Genomic DNA, 25,293 nt, shown 5'->3' on the forward strand with positions numbered 1-25,293 from the left:
GTGCACAGTGCTACTGGCTGCCTTCACAGCAGTCGTCCTGCCCCGCTCCTTACGCAGGAATCAGGCATCTGGTGCTCAGTCCGAGGGGATGAACCATGCCTGGTCTAAGAGAGACAGGGACCCCTAGCTGGACCATTCTTGTTAGAAAGGAAATGTCCTTGTGTGAGACACTTGCAGTGAGATGTCTTATTTGTGGCCGGGATCTTTCTCACCAATGCAGTTGCTGGGGTTTCTCACTGGCCACTGCAAAGGGGGCATTTAGTTAGGAATAACTCAGTGTCCCCAAAACAAAAGCAAGGCTGCATGCCAGGGAAAGCACAATATTGCTGAACTAGGACCAAATGAGACAAGGGTCTGTCGGGATTCACTCGTTTGTCCGATGTTTTTAAAATCCCAAATGAAAGCACACATGGTACAGACACTGTATGCAGCAATCTGAGCCAAAATGGCTTTCTCTTTTGACATAATTTATTATTCACCTTGAAGTTTCATTTTTTGCGTGCTCCTTAAGTTAAAACATTTTGTTTTGGAGCCAAATGAAAATGCATTAACAAATTAACTTGGAAAGTACATGCGGAAAAGTTGTTCTTTACAAACTACCCTTTGGCTTGTGACTACAAAGCCCTGAAGTGTGTGAGCTGGCAGATCAGTAGGGCGGGTGGGAAAAAGGCCCAGGCGGTTCCTGTGCGCTCCCTTAGGAAGGATATATGTCTTACTCTGCGTAGTTCTTCAGAAAAAATAGGCATTCAACAGGACAGGGAAAGATCATATTCTAAAAAGAATGATTTCTCCTACAGCACAAAAAGCAGCTGCAGAGGGTTTAAGAGACAAAAAATGACATAAGAAGACATCTTATTTTTATATATAATTTAGTTCTATCCAGGAGTCAGACTTCTTTCTCGGTTTGTCTGTCTGTGTATTTTTATCCAGTGTATAAAGAGAAGAAACAAACCGCACTGATGGAAAGAACGTCTCCTGCTGTGTGTTTGCCATGACGACCCGAACCCACGAGGCAGCTGCCACAGGGGCCAGCCCACTGGGAACAGTGCCGCACTCAGCCCATGAAGCCCATTTACTATTTTAATGACAGAACTTGCTAATGTGGGAACATGAAATGTGACCTTGGAAAGGAATGCTGTCCACACCAGGAAGTCTTTGAGAAGGCTTGAGTTCTTGCCATAGCTAAAAATCTGATGATGCATTGCCAATGACTTCATCTGAAAAGAAAGCTAGCTGCCTGCATCTGTAGTCCTCAGGGAGAACTATATCAAAAAAGGACTAATTTTGAAATAACATGCAGGAAAGAGACTTCATTTTCTTGTTTGAGTGAATGAAAGAGCTGGTATACGTGGTTATAGAGCAGGAGTGTCAAACTCATTTTCACTGGGGGTTACATCAGCCTCATGGTTGACTTCAAAGGGCGGAATGTAATTTTAGGACTGTATAAATGTAACTACTCCTTACCTAGGGACAAAGAGCTCAGCACTGCCACTGGATAGAAACAAGGGGCCGGATAAAAAAAGGTGGAGGGCCAGATTCAACCCGAGGGCCTTGTGTTTGTCACCTGTGATATGGAGGATACACCTTGCAGACCCTGCTTTAGGGACCACTGTTCCTCCTCCAACTCTGAAAGCAACTGCAGAGGACCTAACACAGACGCCTCCCAAAGAATGCTAGTGGGGGTTTTCTGTGGGTAATGTAGATGTGAAATAACGTCCCCTCAAATTAATCTTTCTATCCTAGCAGTTCTGACACTTCACTGCACATCATGGCTTTCTCTTTAGAAAAAGGGAACAGCTCCTTTCCAGTTGATGGTGGCCTCTCTCCATTTGGTTCTGATTGCCATCTCCACTGGAGAAAACCGTCTTCCTGGTCCATGTTCGTTCTCACCTTGGTCCCTTTCCCAGGGATGGGAGTGAGTATCTGAGGGAGGAACAGCCGGCATTTAGACCTCAGCCTATGTACACCCTTCCAGAGGAAGCCAGGAAGGAAGACAAACAGGATGGGTGGGCAGGAGCTGGGCTCAGCAAGTGTGTTCCTAGAACTAGTTAGGCAGGGGGGATGTATTTTGGAACATGAATTTTGATAAGTCTTGCAGTGCATGTGGCAACACCATGATCTAACACACACAGGCAGGTACAGGTCGCTGGATGTTGTCAGGAAAAGGGGAGAACTATCAGCTCTCAATGTTTTTATGGGTACACTTGCATTATGGGGTGAAGAGCAAGATATTCTAGTAAGGTAATTAAGAGCTGGGTTCAAGGCCCAGATCTGTTTCACACAACATTTGAGAAGGTGTTGAACATTTCTCAGCATCATTTCTTCAGTTAGTAACTGTTGGCAATCTCAGTTTCCTCTATGTAAAAATAGATATCATAGCATCTACCTCATATAACTACTGGGAGAATTTAATGAGATAAAGTATGCAAAACGTTTAACACAGTGTCCGGGACAGAATGCTTGTGGTGCATGTAAGCTAATAAAAAAAAATGATGCTTTTCTCTGCCAGTGCACAGAGCCATTGCAGTGGACAGTGCAGCTCAGATGGTAGGAGCTGCCATTGTTCTGTAAACCAAAAGGTTGTAGGTTCAATACCTGGTCAAGGCACATGCCTAGGTTGGGGGCCAGGTCCCTGGTCAGAATGTATGGGAGGCAACCAACTGATTGCCTCACTCCCTCTCTTTAAAACCAATAAGCATGTCCTCAGGTGGGGATAAAAAGAAAATCATACTTTTGTCAAAGAGGACAGTAAAGTAGAAATGATAATATATTTCAATGAACATGTTGCCAATGTCCCACTAAATTAAATGGGCTAATATATATTTCCCATAATTAAAGAAAAAGAATTAGGATCTGTACAGACAAATCAGTCACTAAGATACTTTTTCAGCTTTGGCCATGATAATGAACAGGCCGATGATGTCAGCACAAGGACCCAGAGATCAAACCAACAAGCCTCCATGTGAGGCCGAGCTACGGCACACAGACTCGCCCTCTCATCCCTTCTGCTCCCTTGTCTGAAGGGTCAGTGTTTAAAGACATGTTAAGGTTAGCCTCTTTTCCTCACAAGTTTAAATTTGTGATTGAGATGGAATGAAATGACCTGTGTGGTTGTCTGCTTCTCCCGTTGGACTAGAACCTCCGAATATTTAATATTTGTGGGACCATGCCTGAGTTTAGTTGGCTTTCCTAGAGTTTAGCACAGTGCCTGGCACTTGGTAGGCTCTCCTAAAGGCTCTTTGAACTAATCTGAACAGAAATGCACCATCATTCGGTTCCTCATGTCACTGGATGATCATCTGATGTTCGGTTGTGAGATAGAATTGACCAACTGGAACCCTTCTTCCCAAGCCATTTGTTTTTTTCTGGTTCTTTCCTCAGGTTTTAAATACCACGTGCTCAAAGATAAAAGACTCTGGAGAAGGCTTTTTGGAAATTTGACTGCACCTTTTGTTTTTTCTTTAACCTGGAAGTTATTGGTTCCTTGAGCTACTTCTAACTCCTGCTCTTATTTACAGCAGGCTTAGAACCCCCAGGTTACAGTGCTGGGCTTGGGGCCCATAGGGCTCACAGGTGGGTTTCATTTCAGAAATCAACCTGAGCATTTCCCTGCAGACCTAGCACAGATATCCACACAGCTGTTAAATGTCTCTTTGAGCACATTAAAGCGCACAGCATGCGGAGTCGGAAATGCTCACCTACGGTAAGACGGGCAGGCTTTTTCTGTGAAGGCTGCCCACTGTAAAAGTACAGATCAAAGAGCCGCTCCATTTTCCAGTCTGATAAGAGCTGCCTGTTTGTGCTGAAAAGGACACTGCAATTTCCATTGATGTCGCACAGCCAAATCGGTAATTTGGGACTCTTCAGCCTGCTGCCCACCTGGAAGGGGAGAAGTAAATGCAGATGAATATACAGAGATTTTGCTGACTTTATGGGTAATGCGGATACATTGTCATGCTCAAAAGCAGCTCTGAGACAGCTCAGTGCACTGGCAGCTGTGCCCGGCCCTGGGTGCGAAGGGAGACTGGAAATGAAACTTTGTGAACGAATTTACATTTATGAATGGTGTGTTCTGGTAGTGACACTGTCAATTTTTCTTGTAATGGAATTTATTTAAAAATTGTTTTTGAGAGTAGCCTCATGGAGGAGGTAAAAACAGCTCAGTTTGGGTTTGAAGTGAGATAGAGAACACATAGATAAATTGGAATATAAATGGAAGGATGGAATAAGAGAACTCCAAGTTTCTTTGTGATTAACTAGTGTAAAGGTTCCTATTCCCAAGACCGGACAGGATACATTCAGCAGGTGGCCAGACTTCTATCAGCTAACCATTCAGAATATGGGGAAAAGATCATTTAGGTTACAGAAATATAGGGTATTTTGAATATAGAAAAAAAGCTTCTGGGAAATGAGGTGAAAACACACACACACACACACTCACACATATATACACATATATGTATGTTAACTTGTAGATCAGTTGTGAAAATGTATTTACAGCCAAACGTGCTTGTTTACTATTACATACAGTAAGTTTACAGCTATAACCAGATTGTTATCTGTTCTTACGAGATAATGGTCAATTCAGCCTTGCATTCTTGTAGCTGGTGGGTCAGAGTCACAAAGGCGCCACTCTGGAGCCCCGGAGTAAAGAGTGCACACACACTGCTGTAGCCCCCAAGGGGGTCACTATGTGATAGTGCGTTTCTATTAACGATCACTACCGTTTTGTTTAAATGTGCAAGGAAGCACATATTTTTAAAAAGATTGCTATTAAAATTCATTAACATTAAAATTTTTTTTTCCTACTTCGATAACATAAGCTACAGGGAAAAACCCATCATGTCCACGTGATGCCAGGAACAGCAACTGGACCCTCTGCCCTGGTGTGGCTTCCGGTCACAGTGGGATCCGATTCTGTCTCTTTTCCCCTCAGTCCTCAGAGCTGTGCTGTGTGTTCAGGAACAAGCTCTATTTATGCAAAATCCAGCTTTGAATAATGATCAAGTGTTTTGTAAACACAGCTTTAAAGAAGAATAACTTGGTATTTGATTTCTCAATAATTCTATCCAACTCTCTTTGTTTTTCTTTAAACCCTTCTGTTATGGATGAGTGGGTGAGTCAGAGATGCTTTTTGGCCTTTAAGCGTTTCACTTTTCACTAACACAGAAAAATTATATTATTGTATTTGAAAGAAGCGACCCCAATTTTAGTTGCTAGTTTTAAAGGAGGAGCAAGCCTAGTACCCTAATCTGGACTTGATCATAGCGGACACAGGATCTGCACATCTCCTCACACTCCAGGTGACCCCTTTGGGCTGCATATGGCATGAGCATCTCGCATATCAAAGGTGAGGCAAGCCGCCCACTGGCCGCACTGGAAATAAAACACTGAGGATGTGTCATTGAAGCAGCCATATGTGTTTACCTCCCAGAATCCATCCCCAGCTTGCAAATAAGATCGCAGACATTCATTAGTTATATTAGCACTTTCCTTTTTAAGCCTTCTTGCCATGCACCTTCTGTACTGAGGTTACATGTCATCAAAATATGATCCACAGGACTTAGAGTTAATGGGTTGGTAAACTTGGATAAACTAATTAGGAAATCGATGGCTGTTCATAATAAGATGTCACTCCTTTTGAACTTTAGACAGATATTCTTGCTGCCATTAAGCCCATGAGTGTTCCTGTAAAGTATGTCTGGTTGATGTAACAGAATATAGACCCATACGATACTGTTTCACAGAATCTTTGTAATGTAGGCAAACTTTAACCTGCGCTCAGATAACATACTCTGCAAGGTGCTGACACCACACTAGTGTTACTTTATGTAACAAAGCAAGGGTTTCCTTTCCTGGACTCAAGAAGCTATTTAGGATTTTATTAGAGGAGGAAAATGAAGGACAGTTGACTCTGGAACAACATGGGGTGGGAGATTAGGCACTGATCCCCTGGGCAGCTGAAAATCCTTTGACTCCCACAGAACTTAAATTGTCCCTTGATATATCAGCAGGGGATGCGTCCCAGGACCTCCACGGGCACCAGAATTTGCTGAAGGTAAGTTCCCTGTATAAAATGGTGTAGATCAATGCAGACAGTAGGCCTCCCACATCCAGAATCCCAACTGCAGATCAAAAATAGTATAGATATTTACTGAAAATTATCCATGCAGTTGTGAACCATGGAGTTCAGACCCATGTTGTTCAAAGGCCAACTGTATAGTTATAAATACAACAAACTTCAACCCCCAGAGTCACCATACAGGGACCACACAGAGTGACCATACAGAGTGACCACACTGAGCAGGCAGAGCCTCACTTGCCTTGGGATATTCTGGTGAAAAAGAAAATGTCACTCATAACTGTCATGGTAGTTTGGGTATTAACTCAAAGACGCGAGCTCTGTGAGTGCAGCTGAGCACACACCTACCTGGCTTAAAGTGAGTCCCGCAAGAATGCAGCAAAGCACCCCCAGTTGAATCCAGCCAAATATTCCACCCCCTTTTTTCTTGACAGACCACATAATCTGGCTGGGATTTTCAGTTTAGAATTTGTGTTGTGTTTAGGCAGTTTATCAGCTACCCCCTCCCCCCACAAAGCAGGATTCTAAATATGTTTTATTGGTGAGATTCCACCAATGCAGAATTTGTGCATGCTGCCTCATGTTGCTATGGTAAAAAGGAAATTAAATTGTGATACAGTGGTACTATAAATAAAATACCTTTCTTCTTAAGTTCACTCATTGTGCAATAAGCCTGATAGGTTCAGCATTCTATGCAGCAACGGAGCCTTTCATAGCATGTATCATTTAAACTATAAGGACAGGAAAAGGGATGGGCAAATTCTAACATGAGAGGGCAGGATCTGAGTCCACGAGATTCTTTTTCCATGCTACCTAGAATGTGCCTTTGCATAACAAGCTTGATATTGTAAGTCCAAAGGCCCCAGTCTGGTAATGTGAACAGGAGAAGGAGGTTGGAAACCTTGTGCTTTCTTTGCTGATTCCTGGGGATGATTCGTGCGCAGAACTGTTACTGGTCTGGCTCTCAGCTCTGCCACCTGGAACACCAAGTTGATGTAGCTTCTGTGAGCACTCTTGCAGGCATGTTGTCGTGTTTGCGGGACACTTCCTCAGTGACTCAGGGGCAGACTCCATGGGTGCGGCTCCATTTGGTACTTTTATGGTTGGATTTTCATCTGTCTCTTTAAAGGAAAAATGTGAAGAGGAAAGAGAGTACCACAGGGATGGCGCTGTGCTCTGCCAGGGTGTCTGGGGCCATCATTCCAGCTGACCTAAATGGCTTCAGCCCCTTCTAAAAATCAGAGTTGATTTTTCTTCTCAGTGGCAGATGCAAAGATAATGTGAACCTCCTAAGGCTTTCCAGATGGTGTTAGACTCAAACTGCTTTATGTTCTCACTTAGGTATTGGAACCTCACACTCAAACCTGTACCTTCAAATAGAGAAGTGATGGGAGGCTTCCAAATAGTGCCCCGTCCTGTGGGTAGCTGGCTGTGTTCCGTGGGCACCATCAGTCTGCTCGGCTCTGGGGGGTTTTCTGTGTCTTCTAATGAGAACTGCATTTTTAAAAGAAACCTCACCCACTGGGCTGTGACATTGGGGCTGAAAGCCATTTGTTTTTGCTGTCTCTGCAATTTTGTCACAGAGAAAGAAGAGATTCGCTCCGGGGAGACAGACACAGTATTATAGATGGGTTGCACCTCAGCAGAATCTGTCAGGCAGCATGTTGGTTTTCTTTTGAACTCAGAAACTTTCCTTATATTAGGTTTTTATTATCAGTGCATACATTTACTCTTTGAATTTATAGCACCTATCCTAAGCAGGAGCCCCTAAATACCCATAAAACACTTCTATGCCCAGCTGGCAGATTTATGGTTCCTGTATGGGGTCAGCCTGTCTCCAAGCAGAAAGGAAGGGGAGTGATTGTGGGGTCTTCAATCCAGTGGTACTTAGAGCACTGTTCTAGAATCACGCCCAGTTCTTTCCCAAGTGAAATTCTGCTCTGTATGGTGTTTCAGTTCTGTGATGGAATGTTGAGAAATGTTAGACTCCTGGATACACTGCCGTCTGATGGCCTTCAGGCCAGTACGCCGCTGAGTGCCACTGAGCTTGCTCTCCCAGCTTACAGCTCACAGGTGCAGTCTGCTGCACGAGCAGGTGAATGGGGCAAGACACCTTCTGGGGTGTTCACCCTATGGCGTCTCTGGGCCACACTGGAAGAAGAGTTGTCTTGGGCCACACATTAAATACATAAATACTAACAAAAACTGATAGCAAAAAAATGTTTTAAGTAAATTTATGATTTTGTGTTGGGCTGCATTTATGGCCATCCTGGGCCGCATGTGGCTTGCAGGCCACGGGTTGGACGCCCCTGCTTCCATAGTGTGTGCCCCAAGAACCTGCAGGCCTCAGCCACTCAGACTCACAAGTGCTTTAACCTGGAAGTCAGCGGATCAGGTTCTAGCTTGTTCAGCACAATTATCATCCACTCTAAAACCTAGCCGTGATTTTATCACCACCCAAATGTTACAGCCCAACATCGACGCATCTAGAGTGGACATTACAGGTTATGTAATACGAGTCGGCATCTATGTATAAAGATATAGATGTGATAGATTATAAGAGCACTCAGAGTGTCATTCCCAGAGTGAGCATTTTGTGTTTGCCACTTTGTCAGAAGACAAGTGAAGACGATGATGACAGTCAGCGTGGCAGCGTGAGCGGAATGTGGGCTTTGGGTGTCAGCAGATCTGGGCTCACAGCCCTGGCTCTGACCCTTACTTAGAGTGGCCATGGGCAAGTTCCTATACCTTTCTCAGCCTGGAGTTTCTCATCTGTAAATGAATGACCAGACAACTGGACTTAAACTAACAGTGATTACCACTTTGAGTGGAAGTGAGGATTAAATGAACTAAGGTATCATTGCAAGTGGCTCAGAGAGACCCCGGCATGCCACAGGGCATGCTGGCACAGCAGGTAATAATCAAGCTTCATATACACAGTAAGTCCTCATGTAGTGCTGTGATAGGCTCTGAGACCTGAAGCAAAACGATGTATGATAAAATTTGACAATTTTAGTGTCGACGAGTTGAGATAAACAAGAGTTCAATTCCAGTGGCACCTCATCAATGCTGTAACTAAACACACCAAATGAAATGCCACTTTTGGAGGACCTGCTGCACTTTCTTTAATTACCATTTTCAAGGATGGTAAAAAAATATAAAATTGTTATACATATAAAATTAGTGTATGTATAGTTATTTTAATGATAGAAATGAGTTGTATATTACTTTTATCTTAAAATAATGTGGAGCTGATCCACAAAGAATAAAAAAGCACCTTGAGATAAAATAATCCCTATATGTATACAAGTATATGTCCAATGTATTCATGTCTCAGCAGTTCAAGTCAGAAAACTAACTGCCAGCCTGTATTTGCTCTTTAATACATTTGTTCTGAAACCAAACTTCGACAACCTGACAGAGACAACTTAATCAACATCCTCAGGGCTTCAAGCCATTAGTGTACCATTTCAGGCAATTTTCACTGAGGCCACGATTCACAGGAGCCTCCCTGGGGAGACAACCCTGAGTCTGGAAAGGAACGATGAAAAGCCACATTAGTCACTTTTCAGAAAGATGGAAGCATTGTAGATTTGATTTCTATGTAGATTTCAAAGCTAGACTGAACAGTTTCCGTCCGGTGCCCACTTTAAATCCCTGGGCAAGCCTGTGGTGGTGGCCCTGTCGTCTCATATGTTTTGCCCTCTTCCCAGCAGGAAAGCTCTTATTTTTCATCTGTGCCTCAGCCTCTTCACTGATTTTAATGTTGTGGCAAATATTAAGGTCCTGGAGAATATTTCAAGATCTGAGATAATTTTTGTTAGAGTATGATTTAATGTCCCCATTGGTCTGAGCTGACTTGTCTAGAAAGAAATGTGGTCCTGAGAAAATGGTAGCCCTGAATGCCTATAAATTCTTGACTCTTTGAGTCTCTCTCTCTCTCTCTCTCCATCCCTCCCTTCCTCCCTCCCTCTCCCCTTTGGTGGCATGTTCTTAACACAGCCACTTTTCTCAGCTATTTAGCAAACACCTGTTTAATTTTAATTTAAGATAAGGTCTGAAACTTATCCCCTGAGCCTTGAGAATGTTAAATGGGAACAGAAAGCTGTCAACCTTTCTGATACTGATTAAAAGAAAATATTCTTTTTTTTGTAATGTCAGTTGAAATAGCTAGTTTTCCAATTCTACTTGCCATGGATTTAATGATCTAAACTTAAAGAGAATTTTTCCTCTTCCTTTTTTTTTAAAAAAAGGATTTTATGTATTTATTTTCAGAGGGAGAGGAAGGGAGGGGGAGAGAGAGGAGCATCGAGTCACTGCCTGTCACATGCCCCAGCCGGGAACCAGGCCCACAACCCAGGCACGTGTCCTGACCGAGAATCGAAATGGCGAACTTTCAGTTCGTGGGAGGAAGCCCAACCCAGGGAGCCACACCAGACAGGGCTTTTTCCTCTCTCTTTAGAGAAGTGGTTCACCTGGGGCTGTTTTGTTCCCCAGGGAACATTTGGTAGTGTCCAGAGACATTTTCAGACATCACACTGGGCGGTGGTGCTCCTGGCATGCAGTGTGCAGAGGCCAGGGGTGTGGCTAAACATCCCACAATGCACAGAACAGCCCCACCACAAGGAATCATCTGGTCTAAATCATCAGACGTGCCAAGGTTGAGCCTCCCTACTCTAGAACAGAGGATTCTAACCTTGGTGGTACATTAAAGTCACCTCTAGGCTTTAAAGAGTTCTGATGCCAAGGTTCTCCCCAAACCGAATAACACAGGATCATTGTAGGATCAGCCATACAGTTTGTGGAGGCAGTGCAAAATGAAAATGCAGAGGCCTTGTTCAGAAAGTATTAAGAATTTAAAGATGGTAGCAGCAGAGCATTAAACCCAGTGTTGGGCCTTCTAAGTGCAGGGCCCTTTGCGGCTGCACAGACCCTACACATGAAGCTGATACTGTTCTGGGGGAGGATCTGACCATTGATAGTTTAAAAGGCTCTCCAAGTGGGCCCAGGACTTTAATAGACACCTTGCCAAAGAAGATATGTAGATGCAAATAAGCATATGCAAAGATGTTCCACATCATATATCACCAGGGAAATGCAAATGAAACAGCAATGAAATGCCAGTACACGCCTATTAGAATGACTAGAATCTATAACATAGACATCACCAGATGCTAGTGAAGATGTGGAGCAACAGGAACTCTCATCCACTGCTGGTGGGAATGCAAATGGTGCAGCCACTCTGGAGGGGATGTAGCCATTTCAGATTGGCTTCTTCCACTTAGGAATATGCAGTTAAGTTTCCTTCATGTGTTTGCACAGCTTGATAGTTCATTTGTTTTTTTAATTTCATTTTATTTTTTATCCTCACCCAAGAACATGCTTGAGGAGGGAAGGGAGGGAGAGAAACACCCCTGCGAGAAAGAAACATCTGTTGGTGGCCTCCTGTATGCGCCCCGACTGGGGACCAGACCCACAATGCAGGCATGCACCCCAACCAGCAATTGAACCCACAACCCTTCGGTTTATGGGATGACACTCCAACTGAGTGAGCCACACTGGCCAGGGCAAGGGCTCATTGCTTTATAGCACTGAATAATGTTCCATTGAACTATTGTAAATAATATTCCATTGAATAAATAACATTCCATTGATGTACCATAGTTTATTTATCTATTCACCTACAAAAGACAACTTGGTTGCTTCCAAGTTTTGACAATTATGAGTAAAGTTGCTATAAACATCCACATGCAGGTTTTTGTGTGAATATAAATTTTCATATCCTTTGGGTAAATACCAAGGAGAGCAATTGTGGGATTGTGTGTTAAGAATATGTTTAGTTTTATGAGAAACTTCCAAGTAGCCTACCAGAGTGACTGTAACATTTATTGCCTGTATTCTTCCTGTAGCAATCAGTGTGTGTATATGTTGGCCCATGTATGCCTCACCTCTGTATCAGACACAGAGCCTTGCAATTAGTAGATACTGAATGAACATGGCTGAATAAAGCACTGTATTCTTATTCTTTGTCTTCTGTTATAACATCTTACATGTGTGTAGGTCATTTCTGCTTTCCAATAGGCCTCAGCTTTCATGACTTATTTGCTCTTCACATCAGTCCTGGGGTAGCAGGACAGGTGTTAGGACACTAGTCTGCAGATGAGGAAATGGGCTCAGAGAGGAGGTTACTGGCCCAAGCCACACCCCTGTGAGTGGCAGGGCAAGGCCTCCACAGAGTCTCCTGGTTTCTAGGCCAGGGCTGCACCACAAGAGCTTCCTCATTTTATACCAGGTTTCCAAAGTGTGGTGCAAGTGCCCACTGGTGGTATGGGGCATGAAGTCACTGGCACAAGGGGTGAACTTTTAAAACAAAATATGTTTGTTTATTTAAATAGGTATCATGGAAAAATAGCACATCAAATCAGTGGCTTGTATTACTGCTACAGAAAAGGTTGGATTCTTATTTTAAGAGTGAGTTGATTTAAAGAAAAATATTAAGCAAATAATAGCAGAGGCAGTGTGGAGATATGACAAAGCTTGTGAATTACTGACTCAACTGACTGAAATATGACTACTTTAAATCTTTGTGGTTTGTAATGAGGATGTAGGCAAATAATATTGCAAAAGAGCTTTATAATAATAGACAATGCACTAAAATTATTACTGAGGGTTTTGTGCTGTCCCTCCTTGAAACTCGCCCCTAGTGCTTTCTGCCATTTTTCTCCACACTGAGTCTCAGCATAGTACTGGGCTCTGACAGGCACAGAGTCCTTGATAGTGGACATCAAGGGACCATGCATAGTTGAAAGAAAAGAGAGATATGTAAAATAAAATCTATAAGTTCCTATTCTAGCTTAGTTTTCCTAGTTGTTATTTATATAACAAATTCTAAGATGAATTCCCAAATATCTGGAATAAGTGATTAGGAGATTTATGATAATATCAATAACAAATCCAGTCTCTGTCCTGGATATATTTAAAGTATGGTCCTTCACATTCACACAGTGAAATTCTTTGCATCCATTAAATATGATGAAGGATATACATTTACTGACATAGAAAGATATTTGTGTTAAATGAGAAAGGCAAGTTTCAGAAGAGTAGAGTAGAACATATTTATATTAGAAAGAAAAAGAAAGGAGGGAATTATTGAAAGGATTGTCCCCTGAATTATGGGATTGGGTTCATCTTTTTTATTTTTAGCTTATCTGTCACTTCTTATTTTTCTATGATGGACCTAGATTTCAAACTCGAGGAATAATAAATGAGTGTTTAAAACACATTTGTATACAAAACATACTAATTCTGCTATAGTCACACACTACTCTTCTGATGCCATCAGACACATGGTTTGCATGTGTTGTGAGATGCTGATTTCATGTAACCTGTAGCTGGAGCCAACAGGAGGGGCAAGAATGGATGATGCTATGGACATAGAAGGACCTTGTCAAATACGTAGGCCTGCACAGAGAAAAGGGATTTTAAGCTGGGACAAGGAACGTGAAGGACAGGACAGCCACAGAGCATCAGGGACCTCATTTTGTGCAGTGGTTGGGAGAGGCTGGGGACTGTGAGGCCTGGAGATTTGTGTCACCATTGTACTGGATTACGTCCCAGCTGGTTTCAAGGCCACTCCAGAGAGTTAGTTGCTTTTCACAGAATCTGCCTTGCCTTCCCTGGGTTTTAGGAGGAAAATTTTTGTGAAAATAGCACAGAAATATCTTTGATTTATGGTTTGGGATGAGTGTATTTGCATCCTCACTCTCTCTCCTGTTTGTTTTTGAAGAATCTCATCTTACTTAGTTCTCTGGTTGTGCTTTTCACCAGTACATTCTATTTTCTGGTTGTCATAGGTTGTAAATCACCTGAGCTGGAAAGTTTTGGAGGGGAGTTTCACAAGTGGGCCCCTCTCACTGGGCTGTGCCCCTGAAACTAATATAAAATAATACTGAATGTCAAATATAACTGAAAAATAAAATTTAAAAAATCAAGTGGGCCCCCCTTTTAACCCCAGTGGTATTTTTAAGGCTCTGAGCAATAGATGGAATATATGAGTTTATTTGCATAAATAAAGGATTGGGAAGCTATCCATTAGCTATGAGCAGTACTGACTTCTGAGAAGGGGCTGTGCCCAAGTGGGAATGCAAGGGGACTTCCCTTTAATCTGTATACTTCAGGTTTGTTTTTAGTTATTTGCATATTACTTATATTACCTATACTCTATATACATAGAATACATAAAATATGAAGCAAGTAGAGTTAGATATTTGTTTAGCCCCTGAAGTCTGTGTGTGCGTGTGTGTATGTAGTGGGAGGTATGCAGGAAAGTACTAAAGGTAAGCTCAGATTTGAACTGCTTTAATATAGAGACTTAAAAAATGTGAAAGCACTGGCACTCTGGTTGTGTGGCTCAGAATCAGGACACACTCACCTGGGAAAGCCTGTCATCCTCTGAGGTGTCCTTGCCCCATCGCAAATAGCCGACGTCACTGCGGGTCAGGACTCCATGTAATATTTCTTGAGACTTTCCATTTTGACAGCCATTAAAGACGTGTGGACTTGCTCTTCCAGTTAAAATCATGTTCAGAACTGCCTAGATGACATATGTTACCAGTATTTTTTTACTTTTTAATTTTTTTAATTGTTGTTCAAGTATAGCTGTCTATCCCCCTACCCCAGCCATCCCTACCTCCCACCCTCAGTCCTACCCCCGTTTGGTTTTGTTCATGTGTCCTTTATAGATGTTCCTGAAAACCCTTCCCCTTTCCCCCCATTATCTCTTCCCACCTTGATATTTTACAAATATTTACATCTTATGTCGCAATGACCGAAGGACATAATTTCTTTTTTTCCTAATGATAATTTAAAAATTACCATTTTACTAAAAAGAATGAAATAATACAACATATAATTCTAGAAAAACATATGTCATGAACAATTGCTAGGGTTGAAGCAATAGTTTATTGACTTTTTTTCCTGAGCCATACCCGGTAACTTCCCAATACTCCGCTCGGATGCTACTGCTCGTCCTCCCTTTACATTTCTTTTGAACTTTGGTTTTCATACTTATGACAGAAGAAGCTTGAAGTTATGATATTTTTATAGTAGCTTTCTTTCAGTTATTAGGGATTTCTGGTGGGTCATGGCAAGGTGTTTTCTAGTGTTTCTAGAGTCTCAGCGGTGTAGGGGGTCTCAGAGATAAGCCAGAAAGGACTGTAATGGAAATTGGAAGGTAGAGTCTGATAACAAACTCAGAGTAGCATCTTAGTTTTTCAGAGACAACTTGATATCTCTTCACTTAAGAGAGACTATGCTTTGTTGGAAAAAAAAAAAAAAGCCTAATTCAGACAGCAGAAAGTCAAAGTCTTCCAACCTACCTGCCTGCATAGGAAGCCTCCAGCACTTGGTTGTAACAGGTGAACAGTGGAGACGTCTAGGTCCTTCTGAAGCCTACAGGATGGGGGAGCCATCAGCATTTGGTCAGAGGGGAGGACTCCACTGAGAACATGCGGCTGCTCCTCCCTCCACTCCCAACCCAAAGCAGCGGTCCCGGAGGCTCACCTACTCACTGCCCCCAACCCCATAGGACAAGCGATGTGTGCAGGTGGGAGAAGCCAGTGGTAAGCGGTGAGGGTGAAGAGAGAGGCTACAGACCTCACATGTTGGGAGGCTTGTGCATGTGTTCTGGTGCTGGGCTCAGTAGAGAAACCGCTCAGGGACCAGGGATGCTTTGCTGAGGGTGGTGACACATGACCACTCCAGAGAGTGCTGGCACAAGGCAGAATTGAACAGACTCTTCAAGTGGAAAACACCAGCTTGGGCATTAAGTCCATTTCTTGGCTACAGAAGGGGAGCCTCTATTGTTTCATCAGAGAGCAGGGGTCGGGTTTCTACCCTGGACAATGTTAAAGTCAAGGTGCCACATGGCTCCTGCTGTCACCCAGAGGGAGGTTCTAAGTGCTGGAATGAGAGCTATATGTGTTCTTGAAAGAATCTATTCACAAAACTAGAGGTCAAGTTCTTCCTCTGTAAATAAGTTCTAAAGACTTGGGTCAAGCATGGTGAGTGATCTGGAGGCATCAGGCATAATTCAGGGCAGTGTTTTCCAAAGTAGGGTATGATTTTGGATGGTACAGATATGCGCATTTAAAAACTTTTAGAGTTATGTGCTTAACACATATTTTCTTTAATACAGCAAATACATGATTTAAAGGATAATGACGTTTAGAAAGAAGTTGATATTCAAATGTGTGTTGACTTAAATAAAACTGAAGTAAATAATGATATAGACCACAAAAATGTGATGGCAGTATATAAAAGAGAAGTTTCAGGAATACTGTACAAATAATCTTTGTTGGTGGCCAATATTTATAATCACAAAAAGAAGAAACCTATTACTATACCAGAAAAGCAGATTCAAACTTTCTCAATAACATCTACTTACCCAGACTAACTACAGAAAAGGACATATCAACAGAAGAGTATCTACCAGAAAAAAATTGCACTTGTATTTCCAAGAAGGCATACAAATATTTTCCAACACAAGAGTACACAGCTTATGTGATCCTAGAGCTATAGGAAATACCTGTGCAAATATTTGTAGACTTTACCTTTCGAAAGTTCTAGAGAAGACCAGGCTGTAAAGAAACAGGATGACCCCACGGCTCCCTTCTCCACTGAACTGTTTGGAAAACAAAAGAAAAGCACATTTGCCTACAAGCAATGCAGCTATGTATATCTGAGGGCACGGGCTCAAGGATGTACAGCTGGAGAGTTTTATTTTCCAAGTGCTTGAGGACAGCTGGAGCTCTCCCTGCTTCCCAGATCCATCTTCACTCTCACATGCATTCTCCTTCCTTGCCTCATGCCTACCAATGGCTCCTTCATTCTTTTCGTTTTCAACCTATCTTTTTTCCCCTCCACTTCTGTCCTGTCATTCTCTTCAAATCATGGCTAAGATGTAGCATATCTTTCCTTTACATTTTCCCACTGTCCATCCTAGCCCGGCTCTCTGCGCTTCTCTTGGCTGGTGCCCTTTCCCAGCTTCTTCTCAGTCAGTGCAGGCCTCTGGTTCCCCATGAAACTCTGGGGAGCAGAAAGGCTTTACAGAAATAGCTCAGAGTTATTCAGACCTGGGTTCAGAACAAGTCCTGCCACTTATTAACCCCTAGTTATTTAACTTCCTTGAGTTGCAATCTCCTCATCTGCAATTGCAGATCAGAATACCTTTTTCCAGGTTTCGTGCAAAAGTGAAATGACATAAAGCATGATTCCTACCTTGGTTCTTGGAACATGCTAGATCCAGTGGCTGCTCTTCCCTAAGGCACTTCTCTTCTGTCTTTTCTTGGTCAGGTTGCTTTTCTGCTTAGAACTCCCTGAAGGTACCCTGTGATCCCCAGGGTCAAATCCAAATTGACCAACCAACATGCAGGGCCCCTCATTAGTTGGCCTTATTTTCATTTTTTGTCAATACTCTGCCTGCTGAAAAGAAGCTCCTTGGCTGGCTTTTGAGGTGCACAAGGCTGATGCCTCTCCTTTAGAGGCATTGTATCAGGAAGGCTTTGGTTAAAATGCCTGTGCTCTTCCTTTTATGGATTCATTTTTTCCCTTTGCTATCTGTGACCTGGGAGGAGGACAAATTCCTGTGCCATAGGAGCCAGTGCTTGACAAATTCTGGTGCCATAGGAACCAGACAGGAACCCCAATGGATACACTGCAGGCCATGAGCAAGAGAAATGGGGAGGGCTGGGGCCTGAGGTGACCTGGAGAACATGTGTGCATTAGTTTTCCATTGTTGCTGTAACAAATTGCCACAAACTCGGGGGGCTTAAAACAAGACAAATTTATCATTTTACATTTCTGGAGGTTAGAAGCGCAACCTGGGTGTCACTGAACTCAACTCAAACAGCTGGCAAGCCTGTGTCCCATCTGGAGGCTTTATGGGAGACTCTGTTTCCTTCCCTTTCCCAGTTTCTAGAAGCCATCCTTGTTCCTTGGCCCACGATCCCGCATCACATAGCCTCTTCTTCCTCTGCTTTGGCATCACTTCTCTTTCTTTTCCTCTCCTACCATCCCATTTCCTTATAGAACCTTGCTGATTCATCAAGCCCACCGGAATAAAGCCAGGATCATCTCCCCATCTCAAAATCTTAAATTTAATCACACAGTGTCCTTTCCACCAGTGAGGTAACATCCTTTAGTCTATCTCAACTTGTCTAGTGGGAGTCGCTGTCAGTTAGTTGAGGACATGCCAAGTTATAGGTCGAGTGCAGCCAGGTTTTATGATTTCGGGGGAAAAGCTAAAATCCAGGTTTACATATGGGATTTTCTGATTGTTTTTGACTGTTACTGACTCAAACTTTTAAAAATATAACACTGTGTGGGTTAACACTGCAGATGTAGGTATATTGCTTTCCTAGGGTTTCTATAACAAATTATCAGAAATTTGAGTGACTTAAAACAATAGGAATTTATTCTGTCTTGGTTCTGAAGGCCGAAGTCTTAAATTGAGGTGTCAGAGCAGGGCCGTGCTTTCTCTGTAGGCCTGGAGGAGGACACTTCTTTGATCTCCCCAGCTTCCAGTGGCCACTGGCAATCTCTGGTGTCCCTTGGTTTGGGAGCTGCATTACTCCATCTCTGACTTCATTATCACATGGTGTTGTCCCTGCGTGTCTGGGTCTATGTTCAAGTTTCCTTCCTAATCCAGTCATGGGATTAGCACCCGCCTAAATCCAGTATGACATTATCTTAACTTGATCACATTGGCAAAGATCCTATTTCCAGATCAGAACACATTCACAGGTACTAGGAGTTAGGACTTAAACATATCTTTCTGGGAGGATGCAATTCAACCTATAACAATAGGCTTACTGCACACATGTAGCCCTTAGTCATCTAGCTAGAGATCTGTGTACACAGGTGCATTTTGATAGTGAATGACATTTGGTAAAACGGTCTGAATGAGGGCTGATCACAATGAGAAGCCCCTGGTCATGGTCTGCACCTTGCTCAGGAAATGGTTCCTGCCCTTCTACAGCGTGGCTATGGGAATGGTCAGCTTGCATTGGCTCGACACAGGCAGCTCTTGTGTGAAGCCCACCTGTGCTGGGCAGTCTGCTTCTGTTTAGAGCTTTCATTACGTATTCCAGCTCCATTCTTCGTCTTTGATGGGGAAAGCCCATGAGTAGCTTCAGCTCTGATCTTCTGATTCTCAATGCTCAAGAATCCTTTGCAAATGAGCGGAAGAGGGAGGGGTCCTTTCTATTGAATCAGACTCTCCCAAGACTGAGTTGAAGAGATGGAAGACAGAGTGGGAAGGGTTTGCCTCTTCCAGCTACAAGGATCATTCATTTCTTACATGGCTCCTCTCTATCTGTGTAGCCCCATTAAACATCTCTGGCCCTCAAGAAGGAGTCTCTAAGCAGGCTTCCAGCTTAACATTTCCTGTCCAGTATGAAAAATCTATCACACAGTTTTTATTGTTTCATATTGCTGCTATAACAAATTTAGTAGCCTAAATAATACAAATCTCATAGTTCTAGAGGTCAGAACTGACATGGGTCTCGCTGGGTGAGAATGAAGATGTCTGCAGGGCTGTGTTCCTTCTGGAGGCACTGGGGGAGAATCTGTTTCCTGCCCTTTCCACCTTCCAGTAGCCCTCTCCACAGTCCTTGGTCCATGGTCCCCACCTTCCATCTTCGAAGCCAGCCACAATGGTGACACTCTCCTCATACCACATCACTCTTCCCCTCTCTTTTGCCTTCCTGCCCCACATTTAAGGATCCTGTGATTACGTTGGGCCCACCTGGGTAACCCAGGCTGTTCTCCCTATTTTAAAGTCAGCTGATTAGTAAACTGAAGTCCCCTTTGCCATGTAATGGAACATTCACAGGTCTGGGGGCCAGGGCATGGACATCTGTGGGGGGCCATTCTTCTGCCTGAGGTGCAGACCTATGAGATGGTGTGAGAGGCAGACTCAGGGGAAGCAGTTTAACCATGATCCTGGGTAGTTAGTGTGGCTGAGAACTCATGCCAAAGTATTCCACCCCTGAGGCCTTTGAAAGGAATGGAGCAGTGAGCTTCATGGATCACAGTTCCCCCTTCTATACAGTCCACAGTTGTATGGCTTCATGGTTACCCTGCTCATTTCATTGTCTCCTGCATTCACATTGTAGAGTACTGATTCTTCAGAAAATCAACTTTTATTTCCTACTCTGAAGAGAAATCTTAAACCAATAAGCAAACAAACCAACCTTCCATTTTCTTTTCTTTTTTTTTTCAAAGATTTTATTTATCCATTTTTAGAGAGGGAAGGGAGGGAGATAGAGAGAGAGAGAGAGAGAGAGAGAGAGAGAGAGAAACATCAATGTGTGGTTGCTGGGGGTTATGGCCTGCCACCCAGGAATGTACCCTGGCTGGGAATCGAACCTGGGACACTTTGGTTCCCAGCCCGCGCTCAATCCACTGAGCTACGCCAGCCAGGGCATGAAAACTCACCATTTTCGATCACTACTTTACTTTGTCCCCTCCCCACCCCAGGGAAACATTGTGTGGAAGATGCTGATAGAAGAGGTGAAACAGGGCCACGTTTTTCAGACCAAAGTAATCTTGCTGGAGTCAGTGTGAAGGGTCATTTTGGCAATTCAGGCTAGAGCCTTAGTTGGCTACCACGTTTGTGTTTTATTCATTAGATGAGGCAAGACTGCTTTAACATTTTCTCCTCCCACACACAAAAAAATCTTGGCATATGCCCTCTATAGTATTGTTTTCTAGGTTGGATTAACCAAGGAGAAAGAAGCATTTTCGAGTGGCCTGTGTGTGATCTGCCTCTTTCCAGGTTGCAGGGAGGGAGAGACGGGCTTCCTTTCTCTCATTCTGCCCTTCCTTAGCCCTCAAGATGATCTGGGTTTCTTAACAAGCATCATTAAAAATACATTTTGTAAAAGAAAGAAGATTCCTGTAAGATCAGTTCAACATAAAAGAATTATCTCAATGCTTAAACACTTACACATTGTAAATGATCATAGATGAATTTCTCAGTGGCTTCTTTGTCTAAAACTTCAAACAGCTGGAGCTATAAATCAGGTATAGAAGATAAAAATGAAAAGGAAGATGAAAGCTACATCTATAAGGTACCACTGTTATTACCTCAAGGGAGATTCTTGTTTCATTGCAAAATCACATTGCTAAAAACTGACATCTTGCCCAAGGCCATGTAAAACACACAAGGTAAGTCGGGTGGCTACTGGCCTTGCTTTTACCTTCCTCAGTTTTAAATCAATATAATATCTTGAGCCATAAAACCATAAACAGGTTTTTTTCTAATAGGTAGAATTTAGCTATGTTTAAGACAGTGGACATGGAAATACCATCATGATGATTTCAGGTATGGGACATTCTTGACCATGGTGAATTCCAGAAGGAGAAATCCATAGCCAGATTCTCTATTTTGGGTGCTTGGATCTCTTACAACCCTTGGATCTTTTATGTCCTTGCCTCTTTGGACGGTGCCTTTGGCCACATCAGACACTTACAGGAGCATCCATGGGGCTCTGCCTCCATTTCTATGGTAAGTCTAGCACTCACTCAGGTTTCATTGGCCCTTTCTCTGGCAGGACAGGCAGGAGTGCACTCACCCGCTCAGTGAAATTGTCCGCAGAGTAGTCAGGAGTTGAGGTGATGTAGGTGTCCTCAGTGACAAGACAGAGGGTGGCCTTCTGAGCTTCTCCTGCAGCCCACAGGATACCAGCCAGGGCCACAGCCAAGGCTTGCTTCTGCTCTTGCTTGCTCATTGCACATAAACTACAGGAAGGAGGTGGGGTGGGAAAACCTTGGAGTGGACTGTCACCTAGCCGCGTGCTGGGGCCTCCACTTCTGTGAACTCTTCTGAATACAGCGTGGGTCTATTTGGTTCCTTAATCAACCTACACTGCAAGAATGTCCTCAAGGGCCTTGTCCCCTCTGCTGCAACTGGAACTGGCGTCCTCACAGCACATGCTGTTTCTCCTAGTAACCTCAGCCAGTCCCATCCTGTGCACTATCGCTCCCACTGAGTCCCTCTGCTGTCCTCTTTCCTGAACTCCAGCAGGGACTGATCCTAGCTCTTTAACCCAATGGCACAGGCCTTTCAGAGCAAAGCCCGAACAATTCTTCCTGTTTTATCGCCCAGATTTCTATCTCGTAAACCCTCTGCCCCGATGGACCAGTCCCCCGAATATATTTCCCACATTGCTCATGTGCTTGTCTGCCTTTACTCTGCCCACCACATCTGTCTTTTCTGCTTGATCACATCCTGAAGGCCCCACTTCAAGTTGTCCTCACCAACTTGGAGCTTACACTCAGTGGGCACTCACTGTGTCCAGCATCATTCTGAGCACTTCACACAGATCTCCTCATGGGATCCTCACAACAACCTGGGAGGTAGATACTATTACTACTCCCACCTTAGAGGTGTAGAAAGTAAGACAGAGAGGTTGAATGATTCACCCCTGGTCACTCATCTTTAAAGTGGTAGAGCAGTGGTTTGAATGTGGCAGTCTGGCTCCTGACTCCCTAGTCTTAACCATTACTCTCCACTGAGTAATAATCCCAGGCTGTCAAAGCTCCCAGGAAATGGGAACCCATCTTTATGTAGTAGACCTTTACTCTGCCTGTTTCCTCAGCATTTTACATTGACAACTGTCGTCCTCAGAAAGAAACATATGATAGAGTTTCATTAATGAATTCAGCGATAATTTATAGAATCCATCTAGTTCTGTGGCAATGTGGAAACGAGTAACAAGGAATCTCACACTCCAAAACCCTCGTTGGAGGCAGATGAGAATTAAAGAAAGTGCTATGAGAGTACAGAAGGAGAGGAAACTTGTGACTGGGAAGGTTCAGGGAGGCTTCATAGAGCAGGTCTATCAAAGGAGTTACCCATTACTATGTATTTAGTAGTTGCCACATGCCAGGCCTGTGTTAAATGCTTTACATTTGTGCAGTGAATATTGTGTGTGTTCTGTCTAGATTCCCTGGGATCCCTTTTATTTTAGACAGCTGCTTCCGGTACTGTTGCTACTGGCTCCTCCTTTCAAGTTTCTCTAAAGAACTGGAGCCACCTGGCCCAGAAGTGGCAGGAGTTGTGCCCCCTCCTGCAGGATGGCCTATAGCCAGGGCTCTCTTAGCTGAAGATGGGACAGTGACACCCCAGAGGTGCCCTGGAAGCCACATTCTTCTGCACCTTCTCCTTTTATGTTGGGCTCTTCCCACACTCTCTGCCAGGTTTCTCCTGGGGACACTCCCTTCAGACACTCTTTATACAAAGATTTCCCAGATTCAGCTCTGCTTCTCAGGAACCTAGCACTGCCCCATCTTAGAATACATTGCACATTTAGTTCCAGTTTCTGGTGATAACTTATCTTGCTTAAGAGCAGATATATGCCTTTTAATTATTTACAGTTTCTATAATATCAAGCATAGAGCTTTGCAAGTGAAAGGGGCTTGTTAACTTCTAAGAATAAAGTAATTTGAATGAATTTTTAAAATAGGCAATGACCAAACACTGTACTTTGACAGCCTGGTTAAATAGGAGGATTAATCCTTCATTTATCAGGTTTTTCATTGCCCTTTTGTTCCTTCCTGGAATTGCTAGGTTGAAGCTTCTCATCAAATATTGTCAAGTAAGGCCACCTGAGACCTGGTGCTTCATTTTACCTGACAGGGTGGTCTGCAGTAGAGCATAAAAACTGTCAGCAGTATTCTGCAACTGAACTTTGAGAGTGACTCCAGGAAAACCCTCCTTGGTTATGAAATGCAGTCCCTTTGGGAGAATCAGCCCCATTTCTGTCTTTGGAGCAAGTCCCCTTCCTGAGGAGACCCAGGGGATTTTCTGCTATTATTTAGCATATAAAGATTCTCAGGAAATGAGTAATTTTCCAAGTTCTTCTCAGGGGCTTCTTACCTGTGGAAGTTACAGTCTTTCCCTTTCCTTGTAAACAACAAGTATTTGATGATGGATCCTTGTACAGCCATCTGAATGCTTCGGGCACCTCCCTGGGAAGGCGAAGATGAATAGTGAGGCTGGGAGCAGGGCTTTACAATTGTAACGGAGCCTCTCAGTGCTAGCAGTACAAAAGGGAACTCTTGAAAATGGATGTCACGATCTATTTTTCTGTGCAGCCTTTTCCCCTCCTGGTATATAGCATCCACTGGGCTCATCAAGGGACACTGGGCCACATTGTGCCATCCCTCCCCATGGGCTCCCAGAGGCTAGAGTCCGCAGTGGCCAGCCTCTTGTGCAGCCGCGTAGACTGGAACCTGGGGTATGTTTCCCTCCCTGCCCACCACCACAATGCCCCTGCTTTATGTCGTGCTTTTAGATTTGTAGGAGGTAAGGAAATAGACGGCTAGCTCTTGAAATTCTGTGTGACTGCTGATCAATGATGTGAATTATTGAGGTTTTAAAAAAGCCAAAAAGAAGTTGCTAGATCTCCTCCTGCCTCTATGTCCTCAGGGATGCTTAGGACTTGGAGAAAAGAGACAGGAAAGGTAGAATTTAGAAGGTGGGAGGAAGGAGAAAAAGGAGTTTGAGTCTTTGTTACAAACCAGACAGTAAATTGTAATCTATTATCATTTAGAGTTAAATTTTAAATTCTCAGTATGTTTCTACAGGTGATTGTAATGAAAACTTGCATTCACGTGGATGAGAATGAAAGGAATCATAGATAAGGAACATGGAATTGGGACTTTTAAAAACTGTCACCTGCTCTTACCTTTCCCACTTCCAAAGCAAAAGCCAGGTCAGAAAAAGGATCGTGGAACCTGAAACAGGCCTCTTCCCAGTCACAGCTGAAGGTGTGGACTGCATTTCCAAAGAGGCTCTGCCGCAGCCTCTGAGAAGAGGGGAGAGAAATGGTTCACTCAAATGAAGAAAATTATTCTGAAACACATTCCTCATCGTTCCATCTTAAGTGAAACTGCGAAATTGTGGAGATGGACCTGTCCACTTCTTACATTCAGGCTTACATATTACTCCCTTTATTTTAATTGTAAAGTCCTATGCAAAAGATTCACATCAGGTTCACTTAGGGCATTTTGTCTCAAAGGCTTAGTGTGTCAACCACCCTCCTTGTTGTCCCTGTTTGATTTCTGTCCCTTGAGCCTGTCTCCCCTTTCATTGCTAGCTATCTGTCCTTCACACTCTTGTAGCACACACCAGGCTGCAGCTTGGT

General features: G+C 43.4%; 1 protein-coding gene across 1 annotated transcript in view; it reads right to left on the reverse strand.

Moving 5' to 3' along the window:
• Positions 1-1,371: 1,371 nt before the first annotated feature.
• Positions 1,372-25,293, reverse strand: part of MINDY4B (MINDY family member 4B) — a 33,885-nt gene continuing 9,963 nt past the window's right edge. The window contains exons 4-12 of the mRNA XM_028534341.2: positions 24,835-24,954; positions 24,024-24,115; positions 21,718-21,883; positions 21,090-21,155; positions 16,693-16,763; positions 15,460-15,532; positions 14,514-14,675; positions 3,699-3,879; positions 1,372-1,923 (exon numbers count right to left, since the gene is read on the reverse strand). Of these exons, the coding sequence (XP_028390142.1) occupies positions 1,781-1,923; positions 3,699-3,879; positions 14,514-14,675; positions 15,460-15,532; positions 16,693-16,763; positions 21,090-21,155; positions 21,718-21,883; positions 24,024-24,115; positions 24,835-24,954 (1,074 nt within the window). The 3' untranslated portion in view covers positions 1,372-1,780. The remainder of the gene's footprint in view (positions 1,924-3,698; positions 3,880-14,513; positions 14,676-15,459; positions 15,533-16,692; positions 16,764-21,089; positions 21,156-21,717; positions 21,884-24,023; positions 24,116-24,834; positions 24,955-25,293) is intronic.

Source organism: Phyllostomus discolor, chromosome 2 (genome assembly GCF_004126475.2).
Source record: "Phyllostomus discolor isolate MPI-MPIP mPhyDis1 chromosome 2, mPhyDis1.pri.v3, whole genome shotgun sequence".
Classification (NCBI taxonomy): Eukaryota; Metazoa; Chordata; class Mammalia; order Chiroptera; family Phyllostomidae; genus Phyllostomus; species Phyllostomus discolor.